The 17,327-nt window shown below is 50.8% G+C and overlaps 2 protein-coding genes across 3 annotated transcripts; one reads left to right on the top strand and one right to left on the bottom strand.

Moving 5' to 3' along the window:
- The first annotated feature begins 7,339 nt into the window (after window positions 1-7,339).
- HSP90AB1 (heat shock protein 90 alpha family class B member 1) lies at window positions 7,340-13,559 on the top strand. The gene is made up of 12 exons (XM_058554249.1): window positions 7,340-7,435; window positions 8,897-9,043; window positions 9,343-9,549; window positions 9,650-9,809; window positions 9,959-10,092; window positions 10,216-10,524; window positions 11,218-11,383; window positions 11,590-11,780; window positions 11,896-12,043; window positions 12,180-12,448; window positions 12,742-13,075; window positions 13,186-13,559. Exons 2-12 carry the CDS (start codon window positions 8,897-8,899, stop codon window positions 13,293-13,295), a joined length of 2,175 nt encoding a protein of 724 aa, XP_058410232.1. The 5' UTR covers window positions 7,340-7,435; the 3' UTR covers window positions 13,296-13,559.
- Window positions 13,560-13,727: 168 nt separating this feature from the next.
- Window positions 13,728-17,106, bottom strand: SLC35B2 (solute carrier family 35 member B2). Of its 2 annotated transcripts, XM_058554250.1 has the most exons (4): window positions 17,014-17,106; window positions 16,306-16,499; window positions 15,975-16,129; window positions 13,728-15,234 (listed from the first exon to the last, which is right to left on the bottom strand). In XM_058554250.1, the coding sequence occupies exons 1-4, from the start codon at window positions 17,022-17,024 to the stop codon at window positions 14,296-14,298; spliced, it is 1,299 nt and encodes a 432-aa protein (XP_058410233.1). In that variant the 5' UTR covers window positions 17,025-17,106; the 3' UTR covers window positions 13,728-14,295. The 2 variants fall into 2 exon arrangements, with proteins under 2 accessions (XP_058410233.1, XP_058410234.1); XM_058554251.1 differs by lacking the exons at window positions 15,975-16,129; window positions 17,014-17,106 and having other exon boundaries at window positions 16,306-16,461.
- Between the last annotated feature and the right edge of the window lie 221 nt (window positions 17,107-17,327).

Here is a 17,327-nt window from a genome sequence, read left to right as displayed (position 1 = left end):
GTACTGCTGGCAATTTGGATATGCCGAAGAGAAGTTATTGTTGTTAATCTATTACTGTGCCTAATTTATGAACTAAACTTTATCATAGGTACGAATGTATAGGAAAAAACAGCATACATAGGGTTCAGTGCTATCCGAGGTTTCAAGTATCCACTGGGGGTCTTGGAACGTATCCCCCAAGGATAAGGGGGGACTATTGTACTTTCCCCTGCCACTCTGCTCCCGGTCTTACATATATTGTCTCCAACGATCTTCCAATATCCCTATGAAGTGCTGACTATTGCTATGCCCATCCTGCTCCAGAAAACCAAGGCTGAAAAGATTAAAGGAAGGAAAAATATTTTGTGAACTGCAAAGCATCAGGTAAATATAATCTCTCTTTGTCTCTGTCTGTCTCAGTCTCTCTCTGACACACACACACACACACACGGGAGAGTTCCCAGGCAGTGAAGGAGATGGAAAGATACAAGGCCTTATGTGACCGCGTGGCATCATGACGCAGGCTTGGTGCACCTTCCTCTCCTGCCTCCAAAACATTCCAAAGAGTCATCTTCTCTTTTCATATCCCCAGGGATCCCAAGCTTCCTAGGATCCTCAACTCCCGTGTCATCCTTCCCAGGTGAAACCAGTAAAGTCCTTCCTGATGTCTAACCTCAGTTCCTCCTGTTTGTGAGTTCCTCATAACCTGGTAGCACTGCTACAGCCCTACCAGTCCCTTATCTGGGTGCCGGTGGGCCACGCAGGCACTGGGCCCAGTGAATGCCCAGAAATCCAGTCAGTTGAGACCTGCACATTGAGGAGTAACTTGTGCCTGATGCAGGACAGGTGGCAGGCAGAACACTTAAGTAGGTCGGGGTTGTTTGTGGTGCCACCCACCCCCGGCACCTTCCTCTGCCTAGAATCTGCTCTGGGCTGAACTGATTTGATTTAGAGTTAACTTTTACCTTCTTAGTCAAAGAGAGCCTGGAACACTGAACAATGCCCCAGACAAAAAGGGACACCTGGTGGGTGTGATGGCAAGAGGAGGACAGACATTTTTGGGCTGGGCTGACAATGGCAGGTAGGCAGGACTCAGTCACGCGCCTTAGGCCATTGACACTGTGCCCTTAGAGAGTCAAGACACACTCATATGTGTATTAATAGAGCAGATTACCAAAGATGCCCAATTGACAATTTCAGAATGGCTTAGATCATCACTTCTGGCCTTCTCACCACACCCCACTGAGAGGTTTTGTTCTTGCCCATGACTTCAGTCATCAGCCTCTGCCTCTTGGACATCTCTCCTTGGTGCCCAACAACATGCCTAAAACAGACTTCTTGACCCTCCCATCCCAGAGTGGTCCTCCCCCGCTCCCTCAGCCCCACATTCTATCATGCTGCCTCAGAGAAGGCACACACTGTGCCTCTTCCCACACGTGGGATCGCTCCACCCGCAGCCTCTCTCTTCTCCAAGCTATGTCCCAAGGACTCTCCAAGTGTTTTTTGTTTCTTTGTTTTGAACAACATAATTAACTAGCTTGACTTAATAGATTTAACATATTTAGACTTTTATCCAAGAATTAGATAATATTTTTTTTTCTCAAGCACTCATGGAGCATTTACAAATATTAACTACATCCCAGGTTAACCACATCCAAGTCTCAAATACAAAAGAGCCAGTATTGTACACACCACGTTGTATGCCTACAACATAGTTAAAAGATAATATAGGGGCCAGCCCTGTGGCATAGTGGTTAAGTTCATGTGCTCCACTTCAGCAGCCCGTAGTTTGCAGGTTCGAATCCCCGGCACAGACCTACATACCACTCATCAAGCAATGCTGTGGCAGCATCCCATATACAAAATAGAGGAAGATGGGCACAGGTGTTAGCTCAGGGCTAATCTTCCTCAGCAAAAAGAGGAAGATTGGCAAAGGATGTTAGCTCAGGGCTGATCTTCCTCACCAGAAAAAAATAATAATAATATAAACACGTTTAAATTGATCAGCAAAGATACCATGAGAGGAATCAGAAAAATTTTAAAACCGAATTATAATAAAAATACTATATATTGAAACTTGTGGGATATAGAATAGTACTTGAGGAGAAATTTGTAGCCTTAAATCCTTATGTTGGAAAAGGAGAAAGACTAAAATTTAACGTGCCATGTATTAAAGTTAAGAAAATAGAAAACGAACAAGAGAACTGACACAAAGAAAGTTGAAATAATGATAAAAAATTTAGCAGAAATTTTAAAAATAAAAGAAATAAAGTAAATGAAATTAAAGGAGCAGAAAACAAATATATGAAGATCAATATAAAAAAATAGACAAATCACTGGTGAAATCGATCACAAAAAAAGGGATAAGACATGAAAAACAATTTTAGGAATGAAAAAGGAGACAGAGCAGAGATTAAAAAAACAAAGAGCTTTCAAGAAACCTCCAGAAAAATTATTAAATAAAATTGACTCAAGGAAAACCTGAATAGTTTTATACCATTAACAACAAATTGAGTCCTTAGTTAAAATGTTTCCATACAGAAAACAACAGACTCAGGCAGTTTTATAGGTGAGTTCTATAAAATTTTAAAGAAATAGATCATTTCTGTCTAATATTAGTAAGTCTGTTAATGAATTAAACATATAAATAGATTAAAGAGATTTTTAAAACAATATTCTCAGTAGATGCAGAAAAATAATTTTGATACCTATTCAGATTAAAATTTATAACAAGTTAGAAATAGAAAGAGTAAATATTGTGCTCGATGGTGAAGTGTTAGAAGCATGCCTTTTCTGATCAGAAATGAGGCAGGGATGTCCAGAATCACTGTTTCTACTCCTCACTGTTCAGCAGGTCTTAGCTGGTTCAGTATAACAAGAAATAAGAGACACAAGGATTAGAAAGGAGAAACCAAGCTGTCTTTGTTCGGAGATGATAGATAGGGTTATACCTAGAAAACACCAAAAAACTGACAGACAAATTAAGAACTAATAAGCTAGTTAACCGAGTTCTGGAATCAATAAAGAAAAATTGATTGCTTTTCAAACTCTCCGGGAGTTTGGAGAGTAATGGTAAAAAATGGAAAAAATTTCCATTTACCATAGGGTCAAAAAAATATCGCACTAACAATAAAGTGAGAGAAAGTTCTGCAAGAGATGTCTCATGTCCCAGCAGAATGTGGAAACTGAGGCAAAGAGATGGAGCCCAGGCTGGCCGTGCAGAGCTGCTCAATTGTCGAACGTATGTGAACGTCAAGTCCAATGGCCTGTGAGGATGTCAGTTCAGGGTATTCCCTGTGGAATTCAGAGATGTAGGCCTCAGGCAACTGGGAAGGACCAGAACCAACAGGAACATCGGACAGAGCTGAGCTTGGGAGGCTGCTTGTTCTGGGCATTAAGGACCCACAGCTACTCCCCATGGTAATATAATCCCCGACGTCCTGATGCCCCTGGTTGCTTTATTCATCCATTGCCCCTTATCTAAGCTGCCCTCAGTGGCCTCCCCAATCCCCGTGAAAGGCCAGTGGTGCCGCTAACTAGGAGCATTCCCAGTTAGAGCAGCAGCAGGAGGCCTCTGCCCAGGTGAGTCTCTGCTCCCTTCCCTTAGCTCTAGCTAGATTGGAGGTCTGCTAACCTTTTCTGTAAAAAATAAGAAAGTAAATATTTCACACTTTGCAAGCTATGTGGTCTGTGTCGTAACCAGCAACTCCGTCATTATAGCACGAAAGCAGTCAAAGACAATGTGTAAACAATGAGTGTTGCTGTGTTTGAGTAAAACTTTATGGACACAGGGCTGGCCCCCTGGCTTAGCGGTTAAGTCCGCGCGCTCAGGCTCAGCTACTGGCGGCCCAGGTTCGGAGCCCGGGGGCGCACTGACGCACCGCTTGTCCGGCCATGCTGAGGCCGTGTCCCACATACAGCAACTAGAAGGATGTGCAACTATGACATACAACTATCTACTGGGGCTTCGGGGGGAAAAAAAGGAGGAGGATTGGCAATAGATGTTAGCTCAGAGCCGGTCTTCCTCAGCAAAAAGAGGAGGATTAGCATGGATGTTAGCTCAGGGCTGACCTTCCTCACAAAAAAAATAAATAAATAAAACTGTTTGAAAAAAAAAAAACTTTACGTACACAAATTCAAATTTCACATACTTTTCACATGCCAAAATATTATCCTTCTTTTGATTTTTTTCAACCATTAAAAAAATGTAAAAACCATTCTTACCCATAGGCCACACAAAAACAAAGACAGGCCTACCAGCTACAGGCAAGTTCGTCCATCCTTGCTTCATCTGGCCGCCCTCCAGCAGCAGAAGGTTGGGCTGGGTCTCTGAGGCCTGATCAGGAATGAAGGGTATCTTGAGAACATCAAGGGTTGCAAGTGCTGCTGGGAATAGGCTTCTGGAGATCCAGGGGGTTTTAAGCTGTCTTTGATAGCCTTCAGGGGCTTCCCTCACCCTAAGTTAAGGTCAGAACTTCTAAGGGCATTTGTGGCCCTCTGTGACCTGACCCCTGCCTGCAGGGCCACTTTCAGCTCCCCCTGCCTCCCTCAGGGGTTCCTGGGCTATGGTCCTTCTGTCAGGACTGTGCCTTTCCATGCTTTTCCCTCTCCTGGGAGTGGACCTGTGCCATTGCCTAGCTAGCCACAGCCCTAAGCCTGCCCCCTTCCCCAGGCTGAGCTGGGAGTCTCGGATGCTTCTCCCACATTGCTATGATTCACATCCCGCCTGCTGCAGCCTCCAGTGGCCTAACAGCTCTCTGTCCTGTTTGTGCATCTCTGCATCCCCAGGTGAGGCTCACAGCGGGGGCTTAGTGAGTGTCAGTGAATGGGAGAAGTCGTCCTGGAAGGCTTCCAGGAGAGAAAGTGGAATTTCTGTGCTGGGGCAAGATTTGAGACTTTCCCATTAAGAAACCCCTGAGGGCCAGGGCTGGCCCAGTTACATAGCCGTTAAGTTCCGCTTGGGTGGCCTAGGGTTCCTCAGTTCAGATCCTGGGCGCCGACCTAAGCACCGCTTGTCAAGCCATGCTGAGGCAGCGTCCCACCTAGAGCAACTAGAAAGATGTGCAACTATGACATGCAACTGTCTACTGGGGCTTTGGGGAGAAAAAGGGAACAAAGGAGGCAGATTGGCAACAGATGTAAGCTCAGGGCCAATCTTCCCCCCACATCCCCAAAAAAAGACTCTAAAGAAAAAACAAACCCCTGAGGAGTCTCTGGTCCCAGCACTGATCCACAGGAGTGATTCCTGCTCTGCTAAGGACTTGGGTCCTAGGAGGGGAGACAGCATCCCCACTCCATTTCTGGAGCAGGGAGCAAGGGAGTTAGTGGAGCAAAGGCTCTGAGTTGATGGACCCTGGGGTAGTCACTGGAGCCTTCCTTTCCCAGTTCACAGAACGTGCAGACTCACTTTCACCTCTTCACAGGACTGTGGGATGTTGTGAATGCTCTTTGAGCAGGGAGCAGATTTTTAATTGGCTAGGCCCCTTCTGCCCAGAGGGAAGAGAGAGGGTGTGTTGAGAGATGATGCTTCTGGTTTGAGATTTCCTTTGGGAACAGAACATCCTGAGACCTTCCTGGCAGCAGCACCCATGCACTTTCCCACACTCACTGACCCCTCCGAGCCTCAGGTTTCTCAAAGATCACAACGAAGGGGAGTAAAAGGGTAAGGAGAGATGAAATTGAGGTGATGGTGATGAAGTCTGGAGTGTGGGGCAAGAAAGAGGAAAGCAAGGGCCCTTTGTTCTTTGCAATTCAGCACAGGAAGGAAGAAAATATGAAGGAAGGGAGGCTGAACACCAGGGCCGTGACGGTGACGACGCCTGCGGGTGGGGGCGGGAATCCCTCCGCAGCATTCCAGGGGCAGGCAGAGTGGGCCAGGAGGGAGTTGATGGACATCTACAAGGTCAGAGCAGGGAGCGGCCCTTCTCTCGTGGTGGGGCTGTAGATCGGGTATGGTTCCGCACGATGAGGCCTTGGAAAGGCAAGGACAGCTTGCCAGCTGGGGGACACGCAAAAAGGGCAGAGCCAGGAGAGGCATGGAGTCCCGCAGCTCGGTGGGCAGGCGCACGGCCTGGGGGCCCCAGTGCCACAGCTGAAGGGGAACAACTTGGTTCTGGCCGCCCTCTGGCCAGCGTCTTCCTGCGGTCTCCAAGAGCCTCTGCCACCCTGCAGGGATCCCTGGAGACCCTGCCCTCCCCAAGTCTAGGCAGCTGCAGGAGGGAAGAAGGCGAAAAAAACGAAACAATTCTGAGAAACAGCTAGATGTGCTTGTGTAGGGAAGACGCAAGTCTCTGCGTTCCACACGAGTGGGCGGCTGCAGAGGCTGGGGAGGGTCCCTCCGGTAGCGGCCCCGTTCCCGGTCTCGGCTTGCTGAAGGCGGCGCCCGCAGAGCCGCCCCAACAGCCAGTGTGCTGTGTGATTGACGGGGAGAGGAGGGGTCGAGCAACCATTCCCTCTACGCTCCATCCCCGCCACGAGCCCGTCCCGGGTAGCTAAGCCTGGTGGGTGGGGAAGAGGGTCCCGCCTTCCGACTGGACCTAACAGTAAAAGGAATTGGGGTACCCTTTACCTCCCCGGGAACCATGGCAGAACGGTCGCGGGGCGGAGCCGCAGCACACGCCGCAGCGGGCGGGGCGGAGCCTCGAGGGAACGGGCGGGGAGGAGGCGGGGCCTCCGAGGCGGGCCTGGAAACTGCTGGAAGTAATCGCAGTACCGCCGTCGTCGCTCCTTCCGCCGCGCGCGGGCAAAGAGTCCCCCGCCAGCCTAGGCCGGCGCCCCTCCCCCAGCCAGAGCCACACCTCGTAGCGAAACGCCGGTCTTTTCCCCTGTCCCCGAGAGGGCCGGGACCCCGGGGCTGCCCATAGCTGGGCCTCGATTTCCGCACCGTCCCCGGAGAAAACCCCTCCCCCTTATCGGGATGTAGGAATGCGTAGGGCAGATTCTAGGAGAGAGGTCGAGCCTGGGAACGGAGGTCGGAGTGGTTGGCCGCCTCCACCCCTGTTGTTAGGTGTCCCTCGAAGGCGGGACTCTTGGGTGTCCTTGCCCCACAGATCTTTAGGGAGGTCAGTGGGACGCTGGCCCCTAGATCCACCGCTTATGTCACATGAGCATTCTCAATCTCTAGCTCAGGTGGGGTCATGCCTTGGAAGCGCTGAGACGCGTACGCTCTACATGCACACCAAGGACAGCTGCTCTCGCCTTTCACCGCCCCCACCGCTACTTTGGACCATGACGTCAAGGTAGGCGGGCGGCGGCAGGTGCGGGGCTGACAGGCATCCTCCTTTAGAGCGGAGGGATCCGGGGGCGGGCAGCTGGGCTGTGCTTCGCCTTATATAGAGCGACTAGGGGCGCACAACCGCTCTCTTGAGTCACCCCCTCGCAGGCCCGTTGTGGCGTGTGAGCCGGCCACAGTCTGCCCACCTTGCTCCTGTAGTCTTTGCCATCCTTCCCCGTTAAGGTAAGGCCGCGGTTTTCTCCTTCCGGCGTTTCTGTCTTGAGCCCTCTTTCGAGTTGCTTTCGTCCCCCCGTCCTTTCCAAAGGCCTAATTTTCTTCACTGGGGCGGCCTTTAGGATACCACTCCTCCTGATTTCTCTCGGAAGTGGGTGGGAGGGACCCCTCGAGGTTGGCATGTTTTTCTCCTATGCTTGGGTGGCAGGCCTTCTCTCAGGCGGCGACTATCTACGGGCGAGATGGGCCTCGGCGTGGGGCTGGGTAGTGGGCAGCTGCACGTGGTGGCCGCGCCGGCCCGGGACGCTGCCATGTTTGCTCCTCCACTTCCGGACGCGACTACGGGGCGCCGGAGGGTCCGCAAGGGTCGTGGGTGTGCGCGCTCGGCGTGACTCAGCTCGGCCTGGTGCTGGCCTGGTTTTGCCACCTCTTGTATGAGACGCGTTTTTCAAGTCTAGTCGGTTCCTTCATGTGAGGGTCCGCGACGAGGAACGCTTTCGATCTCTTGTGGCCCGTCGTGCTTTCTCCTTCCAGATCTTTCTTGCAGTCCTGGTGGAGGAGGAGGGGAGGGGGCAGGCTCTGGGAGATTAATGGGCTCTTTGCTCCCCCGCCCCTCTCCGAGAGCTGAGATTGTTCTGGAAGCTTCTGGAGCCCGGCGCCCCGCCCTGGTGCTCGGATGCTGGGGCGAAGGGAGGCTGCGCGGCGGCGCCCCCTCCTCGTGTGTCCCCGGCCGACGCATGTCCGGCAGTGACGAGGGTCGGCCTGGTGGACCACGGCCACCATCTTAGTTGTGTTTGGTTTGGCACTCTACTTTGGTCACATGTGTTGAGGTGTCGCGATGGAGCTTTTGCTTTATCGGTTCTTTGTCTTAATAGCACCCTGGGCGGGTATCCCACTCATCTTAGGGGTTATCCTCCTCTAGTGTGTGAGGCTGCAATGTCACTTTCCCTCGACGTAGGAGATAATCTAGTGGGAGAGCAGTTTCAAATCATTGCCGTTTTAAAAGTAGTCACGTTGGGTTTTTTTTGCCATGTCAAAAAAGGTAATACAATTGTAGTTAGTGATTTCCACATTGAAAGGTGCGTGTGGATTATCTGGGACTCTCTCTCGTTCAAGATAATCTGCATTAGGTGTAGTCTTACAGTTCTAACAAAGCTCCTAGGTGATGCTGAGGCTTCTGGTCCATGGACCACTTAGAGTAGTTTGGATCCAAGATACTTTCCAAAAGACCTGACCTCATATTTTGTTGAACATGTTGGTTTTTCTGTTCTCCCAATTGGTTTCCCGCTGAGGGTGCAGCCTGAAATCTTTTGAAGGAAAGGGTCTTCAGTCTCTTGAGAATGGATACCAGGCAGCTCAAAGCAGTTTGAACTAAATCTCTTCATCTTCATTGTGACTGGGGTGAACTTGAGGAGTCTTAAATTTGAGATCATGGTGTTCTTTAGTAATCCTTGACCATTCTTATTTTAGATGCCTGAGGAAGTGCACCATGGAGAGGAGGAGGTGGAGACTTTCGCCTTTCAGGCGGAAATTGCGCAGCTCATGTCTCTCATCATCAATACCTTCTATTCAAACAAGGAAATTTTCCTTCGGGAGTTGATCAGTAATGCGTCTGATGTGAGTGCTCAGAGCGTTGTCTTGGGTGTTGTTTTTTTTAGCACTCCAGAAAAGGGAAGAGGGGGTGGTTTGGTATTTTGTAGGGCCTGCTATTGAAGGGGATAAATCTGCTGCAGTTACAAAAGGGTTTGCCTTGTTCCACTTCGATAGAGAAGATATTGTAACTGTAACTGGTTCTTAAATGTCAAGGGATAATCAGAATTGAGGCTATTTGGGAGTAAAAATGGAAAAAGTTTTCTTTTGGATGAAGGGAAGGGCTTTAGGAAAGCAGAATTGTAAGTTGCAATTTATGTTTTCAGGCCTTGGACAAGATTCGCTATGAGAGCCTGACAGACCCTTCCAAGTTGGACAGTGGTAAAGAGTTGAAAATTGACATCATCCCCAACCCCCAGGAACGCACCCTGACACTGGTGGACACAGGCATTGGTATGACCAAAGCTGATCTCATAAATAATTTGGGAACCATTGCCAAGTCTGGTACTAAAGCATTTATGGAGGCTCTTCAGGTATGTGATATTTTAGCTAGGCAGGCACAATTCCTCATTATCAGTGTTCTTTAGCTTGCTATTTCTTCAAAATTTGTGTTTAACTTTTTAACTTTGGCAGGCTGGTGCAGACATTTCCATGATTGGACAATTTGGTGTTGGTTTTTATTCTGCTTACCTGGTGGCAGAGAAAGTGGTTGTGATCACAAAGCACAATGATGATGAGCAGTATGCCTGGGAGTCTTCTGCTGGGGGTTCCTTTACTGTGCGTGCTGACCATGGTAAGTAGGCTATCCTGTTGAGATATCTGGGTTAGAGTTCTGGGGAAGCCTATAATAGAGATTTTGAGCATCTTATCTATAAAGCAGTTATCTTTTGGTATAGTTCTGGGTTTAGTTTCATCTTTACTTCACTGTGATTGACTTTCTAGGTGAGCCCATTGGCCGGGGTACCAAAGTGATCCTCCACCTTAAAGAAGACCAGACAGAGTACTTAGAGGAGAGGCGGGTCAAAGAAGTGGTGAAGAAGCACTCACAGTTCATAGGTTATCCCATCACCCTTTATGTGAGTATGGGCTGGTAACTCTCACATGGATGATGTCTGCTGCTCTGGAAAATTGCATGGTCCTGATTTTTGTGTTTCTCCTAGTATTCTGTATTCTGAAACTATTGTCTTTGGTACATTCAGTTGGAGAAAGAACGAGAGAAAGAAATCAGTGATGACGAGGCAGAGGAAGAAAAAGGTGAGAAAGAAGAGGAAGATAAAGATGAGGAGGAGAAGCCCAAGATCGAAGATGTGGGCTCAGATGAGGAGGATGATAGTAGTAAGGATAAGAAAAAGAAAACAAAGAAGATTAAGGAGAAATATATTGATCAGGAAGAACTGAACAAGACTAAGCCCATTTGGACCAGAAACCCTGATGACATCACCCAGGAGGAATATGGAGAGTTCTACAAGAGTCTTACCAATGACTGGGAAGACCACTTGGCAGTCAAGGTGAGAATGTTGGGTCAATAGGAGGAGCAGGTAGAAGCGTGTTGCTAGTAGTAGACAAATGGAACTTATCCAACTGTTTGGTAGCTGGGAACTGAGAATGCCATGGAGCCGCGTGAGTTTACTTACTGATGACTCTTCCATGATGGAGAAATGATATCCTTCCCAGTAATCTCACTTGGTTTGCATGGCAGCCTTACACACCCAGGGTACTTTTTTTTTTTTTTTTTTGGTGAGGAAGGTTAGCCTTGAGCTAACGTGTTGCCAATCCTCCTTTTTTTGCTGAGCAAGATGGGCCTTGGGCTAACATCTGTGCTCATCTTTCTCTACTTTATATAGGATGCCGCCACAGCATGGCTTGACAAGCGGTGCGTTGGTGCGTGCCCGGGATCCGAACCCACGAACCCCAGGCCACCGAAGTGGAGCTCATGCACTTAACCACTATGCCACCGGGCCAGCCCCACACCCAGGGTTCTGACTTGACTTGTCTCATTGACCCAGGGATTATACACAGCTTGTACCATTCTAGATTCATTTAATTCATTAGGGCTTAATTTTCTCAACAGCTGCCCTATAGTTTCTATCCCTGGTGCTTAGGGCAGATCTTCGTTCCAGACAGTTTCATAACTGGGTGTTGAGACTGAAAGCCACTCTTATCTTGAAATATCTTACTGGCTTATGTTGAATTTCTTTCAGCACTTTTCTGTAGAAGGTCAGTTGGAATTCAGGGCATTACTATTCATTCCCCGTCGGGCTCCTTTTGACCTCTTTGAGAACAAGAAGAAGAAGAACAACATCAAACTCTATGTGCGCCGTGTGTTCATCATGGACAGCTGTGATGAGTTGATACCAGAGTATCTCAGTGAGTATCCTTTTGCTGTAATGTAGTTAGTTAGGCAAAGTCCTGTGAGGCCTTCGGTATTCTCAAGGGGGCTGAAGTCTTTATCTTTGATCAAGGATCCTCTCCATAGCAAGTGAAGGTTCAGTGAGAAAATGGGTTCTTCTGTTGAATCTGGATGACCCTGTCTCCTTTTTTGTAACTGAGCTTTCTTCCCTGGTTGATTGTAGACTTCATTCGTGGTGTGGTTGACTCTGAGGACCTGCCTCTGAACATCTCCCGAGAAATGCTCCAGCAGAGCAAAATCTTGAAGGTCATTCGCAAAAACATTGTTAAGAAGTGCCTTGAGCTCTTCTCTGAGTTGGCGGAAGACAAGGAGAACTACAAGAAATTCTATGAGGCATTCTCTAAAAACCTAAAGGTAAGGAGGCAGCAAATGCTTACTTTCTCAATTATGGTTTTTTTTTTTTTTTTACTTGTTCATAGAGGGTAAGAAATTTCAAGTAAGATTCGTTTTTTTCTTGCTACGTTTAAAGCTTGGAATCCATGAGGACTCTACTAATCGGCGACGCCTTTCTGAGCTGCTGCGCTATCACACCTCCCAGTCTGGAGATGAGATGACTTCTCTTTCAGAATATGTCTCTCGCATGAAGGACACCCAGAAGTCCATCTATTACATCACTGGTGCGTTGGAGCCTGGGTCTGATCAGAAGCCTCTCAGAGGCAGAGGGAGGAGGGGAGGACATTCAGGGAGGGAGGACCTGGGAACTGGCAGTGTGAGGTGTTCCTGGTCCTTGAGTCACATTCAATGACCCCACAGGTGAGAGCAAAGAGCAGGTTGCCAACTCTGCTTTTGTGGAGCGAGTACGGAAGCGGGGCTTCGAGGTGGTATACATGACAGAGCCTATTGACGAGTACTGCGTGCAGCAGCTCAAGGAGTTTGATGGGAAGAGCCTGGTCTCAGTTACCAAGGAGGGCCTGGAGCTGCCTGAGGATGAGGAAGAGAAAAAGAAAATGGAGGAGAGCAAGGCCAAGTTTGAGAACCTCTGCAAACTCATGAAAGAAATCTTGGATAAGAAGGTTGAGAAGGTAAGGAATCCTGGGACTAGGAGGATCTATTGTGTAATAAATGCCTTCCAGGCTGCTTCTGTCAGAGTCTTGTATGGCTACATAATTAGTGGTTTTAGGCAGCTTGACTTGTTGAGAGCCATCTTACCTCTCGCTCTTTTAACCAGGCAGGTTTGCTATTTGTATAGAATTTGGCAAAGATTAGGCGTTGCTTCTGAGTTTCTTCTGAGACTAGAACTTAAGATACCATCGTTTTTGCCTTGAAGTGGTAATCTGATTTAATATGAACCTAAGGTGTTTGTCACTTTCCATAGGTGACAATCTCCAATAGGCTTGTGTCTTCACCCTGCTGCATTGTGACCAGCACGTATGGCTGGACAGCCAACATGGAGCGGATCATGAAAGCCCAGGCACTTCGGGACAACTCGACAATGGGCTACATGATGGCCAAAAAGCACCTGGAGATCAACCCCGACCACCCCATTGTGGAGACGCTGCGACAGAAGGCAGAGGCAGACAAGAATGACAAGGCTGTCAAGGACCTGGTGGTGCTGCTATTTGAAACTGCACTGCTCTCTTCTGGTTTCTCACTTGAGGATCCCCAGACCCACTCCAATCGCATCTACCGCATGATCAAACTAGGCCTAGGTGAGTACCCTTGTTTACCCAACTGGCAAAGAGTTGGTGAACCGGTCTGGTGGGGCACAATTGACTGACTGCAGTGTGGGTCACATCTATGGCATTCTTTTCCCCTTTAGGTATTGATGAAGATGAAGTAACAGCAGAGGAACCCAGTGCTGCTGTCCCTGATGAGATCCCTCCCCTTGAGGGTGATGAGGATGCCTCTCGCATGGAAGAAGTAGATTAGGCATTTCTACTTGCAGACGTTGTGTGCTCTGTATAGTGTCCCTATGGCTCCCCCAGCGGCGCCAAGTGGCCCTGGCCCACCTGGTTCCCTCTGCTGATGTCTAGTGGTTTTTTTTTTTCTCTCCTGTCTTTCTGTCTAAGGCAGGATACAAGGGCCCTAACCCTTCCCACATTTGACATCAGGTTTGGATGTTGTGTATTGTGGTGGGTTTTATTTTGTTCTGGAATTAAAGTATGCAAAATAAAGAAGATGCAGTTTTATACAGTTCTGCTCTCCCTTATAAAGTGGATATAATGCTGCCTTTTGAGTTCCCTTAGCTTCTCACAGAGTACATCAAAGGCTAAGGTCACTGATAACCACTTCTAGTCACACCACACTATCAGTCCCCTTCCTAAAGCACGTATTTAAGCCAACCAAAACACAGGACCCAAGCCCATTGCAGCAATTTAATAAAATAAAATTATAAGAGCAAAAAGTTACATTTCTGAAGTACCAAAACCTGCAACTGGCTCATGGAGCAGAGCCTGGGGGTCCAGGAGCATAGGGGGTGGTGCTGCTGGGCAGGGGTTCTCCCATCCCCTCCCCCAGACAGCACTGTCTCACTCTCCTGGGAAAGCAGCATTTTGGAGGCTACAACACTTGTGCTTTTCTCACCAGAGTAAGAAATGCAGGTCTCGGAGTCGAAAGGGTGGCTATTCAAGGCAGGGGGCAAAAATAGGTGAGGTGTTGGTGGCGGAGCCAACAGGGCCAGACTTCAGGAGATTAGAGCGGCAGAGGGGCTTTGGAAGGTGCCTCTGCCTTCTAGACGTTCCTCCACTAGAATCCTGCCTACTAGAGGACCGGTGATTTAAGGCAAAGGGCAAGGCTGCCTCCTCAGCTCCCCACCCCCAACTACCTAGCGGTCTTGTGATACTGAGAAAAAAACCAGCCTTTTGCCCTTGCAGTAAGAGGAAAACTGGTATGGCAAGAGGGTCCTACTTGACTTCAGCTCTCAGGCCCCTCAAACCTTTTGCACTGGGGACTCCACAGGCACAGCCTTCTTTCCCCGCTGCTTTAGACGGCCTCGGGCATAGACCCGGAGTAGAAGGGCAGCAAAGACCACAGCCACCCCCAGACCCCCCACCACAGTGACAGTGTGGCCATAGAGGAGACAGGAGAGGAGGATGGCAAAGGCCTGGCGGAGGGTCATGATGATGGTGAAGATAGCAGCCCCAAACTGCCCAATAGTGTAGAAGATGAAGAGCTGGCCACACGCCGAGCAAATGGAGAGCAGCAGGGCATGTGCAGCAAATTCAGTGTGTCGCCCCATAAAGCGGGTCCCCTCCAGGAGGGCACCCTGCTCTAGCAGGGAGCCCACTGTGAAGAGGCAGGAGAATAAGTTGACTCCAAACATCATCTGCACTGATGACATCTTATAGGCAAACAAGGCATCCTGCCAGTTTGAGGTGAAGCTGTCAAAGGCAATGTAGCCTGCCAAAAGGATGAGGCCTGAGAGGGTGGTGGCTGGGGAGCTGCGGGGCTCTGGTCCACTAGACAGCAGAAACATGCTGACCCCCATGGAGATGAGGCCGGCTGTCAGATATTCCCAGTGTTCATAGCTGCGCCGAGACACCAACTTTCCCATCAGCATGACAGGGATCACCTTAGAGGCCTTGGCCAGCACTTGGGTGGGGAAGCTGACGAACTTGAGAGCTTCATATTGGCACCAGCTGCTAAGCACATTGGACAAGCTGGCAAAGGAGTACCGGTACATGGGTGCCCCATGCCGGGGCTGCTTGCAGAGGATGCAGGAGAGGCCAGCCACGATCAGTGCCAGCACTCGGTTCATTAGCACCAGGAACTGTGAGTCCGTGAAGCGCTCACCTGGCGAGGTGGCTGTGGCCCCATAGCTTCGGGTCATCACTCTTTCCTGCAGAACTCCCCAAGTGAGATAAGATGCCTGGTGGGGGAGGATGGAGACAGAAGAGGACATAAGCAAGAGAAGGAAAAAATGGGCAAAAAGGGCTATCTCAACACTCTTCCCCTGGATGATGTCAAAATGACTGAAAGGACAGCACACATGTTTTGGTTCCTCTGTAGTAACTAGAAGTTTCCTCTCTCCTCCAAGCCTCGATTCACCTTGTAGGAAATCAAGTGTGTGTGAAACATTTATAATGACAAATGCTTTAGAACCGCCCAGACCCCGTCTGTCCCCACAGTAGGTTATGTTAGAGCTGACCCCATCCCAAGCATTTTCCTATCTATTCTCAAGCAATTCTGGGAAGCAAGTATTCTTAGAATCAGATACCTGTTAGTTAAATACGGAATACAAGGTGGAACTAGCAGTGCCAACTCCACAATGCCACAAGGCCAGCATCTTTGGCACCGCTCACATGAGGGCTGAATGGCTTCCCCAAACTTTTGTCAGTGGGTTTACAGTATATGAGACTCATCATTGCAAGGGAAGTGTAATGATAGGACAGTAGAAATCATATAAAAGAGGGTAAGAGGAGGAAAGAAAAGACTGTTTCCTCCAACCACCTCTAAGAAGATGGCAATATAGTGTGCCCCTGGGAGAGGGGGACACATAACGCACCAACCAGCAAACTGTTGGGACTGGGACAGTGAAAACTTTGGTTCCACAGAGTCCCAGGCCACCAGAACCCATCCCAGGAAGACAAGCAGAGCCTGCCTACCCACCTGAAGCCCCGCGGCACAGAAGAGCAGCTTCAGGGCCTGCCAAGTGGGAGTGGTCTCTGCTGGCTCTGTCCGGGGAGCCAGAGGAACCTCGTCGGAGGCCTTGGGCTCACTGCCAAACACGCAAGTCTTCACCAGGGGGAAGCAGAGACCCCTGCCTGAAGAAGGCACACAAAGTCAAGCCCGTCTTCTCCATAGCACCTCATCTTCCCCAGAGCACCTAGCCTGCCCTGCTGGCAGGCCTCCTGGCCTGCCTCCCTCTCTTTCCAAGCCACTTCCCGTTTGGACGCTTGGTCAGCACTGTGATAGGGACTTAGCACACTTCCCCACACACCTGTCTCCAGGTAGTTCTTCCGCCTGAAGTACTGCACCAGCAGGTAGCCAGGTACCATAAAGCTGGCATAGCCAGCAGCATTCACCAAGAACCGGAAGAACCACAGCTGGGTCCATGACTCCGGAGAGGCTTCGGGGGTCTCCCCACCTGCCCCCAGGGAGGGGAGCGCAGCCAGCAGCACCACTGCCCACCACCTGCGGGGACGGCAGGCATAAGGATTAGGGTGCAGTCCTTCATCCGCTCGGCCCTCCAGAAGGGACCACACTGGAGAAGGGCCCAAGTCTCCTCCCCGCCCCCCTCAGCTGCAGCCCAGCCCGGACAAAGAGCCTCTCTCTCTCCCGGGGGGGCCGGCGCGGGCCAGGCAGGGCTCCCTCCCTCCCGGGGGCGGCCCCGCCCCTCGGGCCACACAGGTTCCCTCTGTTCCCTCCAGCGCCCGCCGGCTGTTCGGGCCACAGGCGGCGCCCCCTCCCCCCACCCCGCCCTCCAGGTCCCTGGGGCGCCAGCGTTCCCCACTCCTCCGCCCCACACGTCCGAAGCCCCCAAGGGGCACAAGCCCGTGCCGCGCCCCCAGCCCGCCGGCTCCGGGCAGCGCTCTGCAGGCCTGCCGCCTGGCAGCTCGGACCCCACCCGGCCCCCAGTGCCGAGGAGCGGCGGTCACGTGGCTCGGGGGCTCGGTCACGTGGGCTCGCCGCTCCCCCAGCCTCCCACCTGGCGTCCATGGTCCGGGCCGCGTGGGGCGGAGGGGGGCCGGGGAATGCAGCTCCCAGGCCTCGCGCTCCCTCCGCTCCCGCTGCCGCCTCCAGGAGCGGCCGGTGAGCGAGCGGCTGGCGGAAGTGCCGCGCTCTTCCCGCCTCCCTCCCCGCGGCCGCCCCTCCGCTCCCAGCCGCGACCACGCAGCGCCCCGGGCCGCCGCCCGGCCACAGCGCCCCCGCGCGGCCCGGAGGGAGAGGCGGCTCGGTTCCCGGGAGCGGGGCTGCCCCTGGGGAGTGGGGCGGGGAGCGGAGAGCCCCCAGCCCCGGCCT

This window comes from Diceros bicornis, chromosome 14 (genome assembly GCF_020826845.1).
Source record: "Diceros bicornis minor isolate mBicDic1 chromosome 14, mDicBic1.mat.cur, whole genome shotgun sequence".
NCBI lineage: Eukaryota > Metazoa > Chordata > Mammalia > Perissodactyla > Rhinocerotidae > Diceros > Diceros bicornis.
Note: the sequence above shows the minus strand (reverse complement) of the source record. Positions and strands in the feature narration are given on the sequence as shown.

Excerpts from the sequence above, each read along its gene's own strand:
- HSP90AB1 (XM_058554249.1), top strand. The coding sequence starts at position 8,897 with ATGCCTGAGGAAGTGCACCATGGAGAGGAGGAGGTGGAGACTTTCGCC. Across the intron at positions 10,093-10,215 it reads GTTATCCCATCACCCTTTAT|TTGGAGAAAGAACGAGAGAA; the intron begins GTGAGTATGGGC and ends TGGTACATTCAG. Across the intron at positions 13,076-13,185 it reads CATGATCAAACTAGGCCTAG|GTATTGATGAAGATGAAGTA; the intron begins GTGAGTACCCTT and ends TTTCCCCTTTAG.
- SLC35B2 (XM_058554250.1), bottom strand. Across the intron at positions 16,130-16,305 it reads GAAGAACTACCTGGAGACAG|GCAGGGGTCTCTGCTTCCCC; the intron begins GTGTGTGGGGAA and ends TGCCTTCTTCAG. Across the intron at positions 15,235-15,974 it reads TCTGTGCCGCGGGGCTTCAG|GCATCTTATCTCACTTGGGG; the intron begins GTGGGTAGGCAG and ends CTCCCCCACCAG.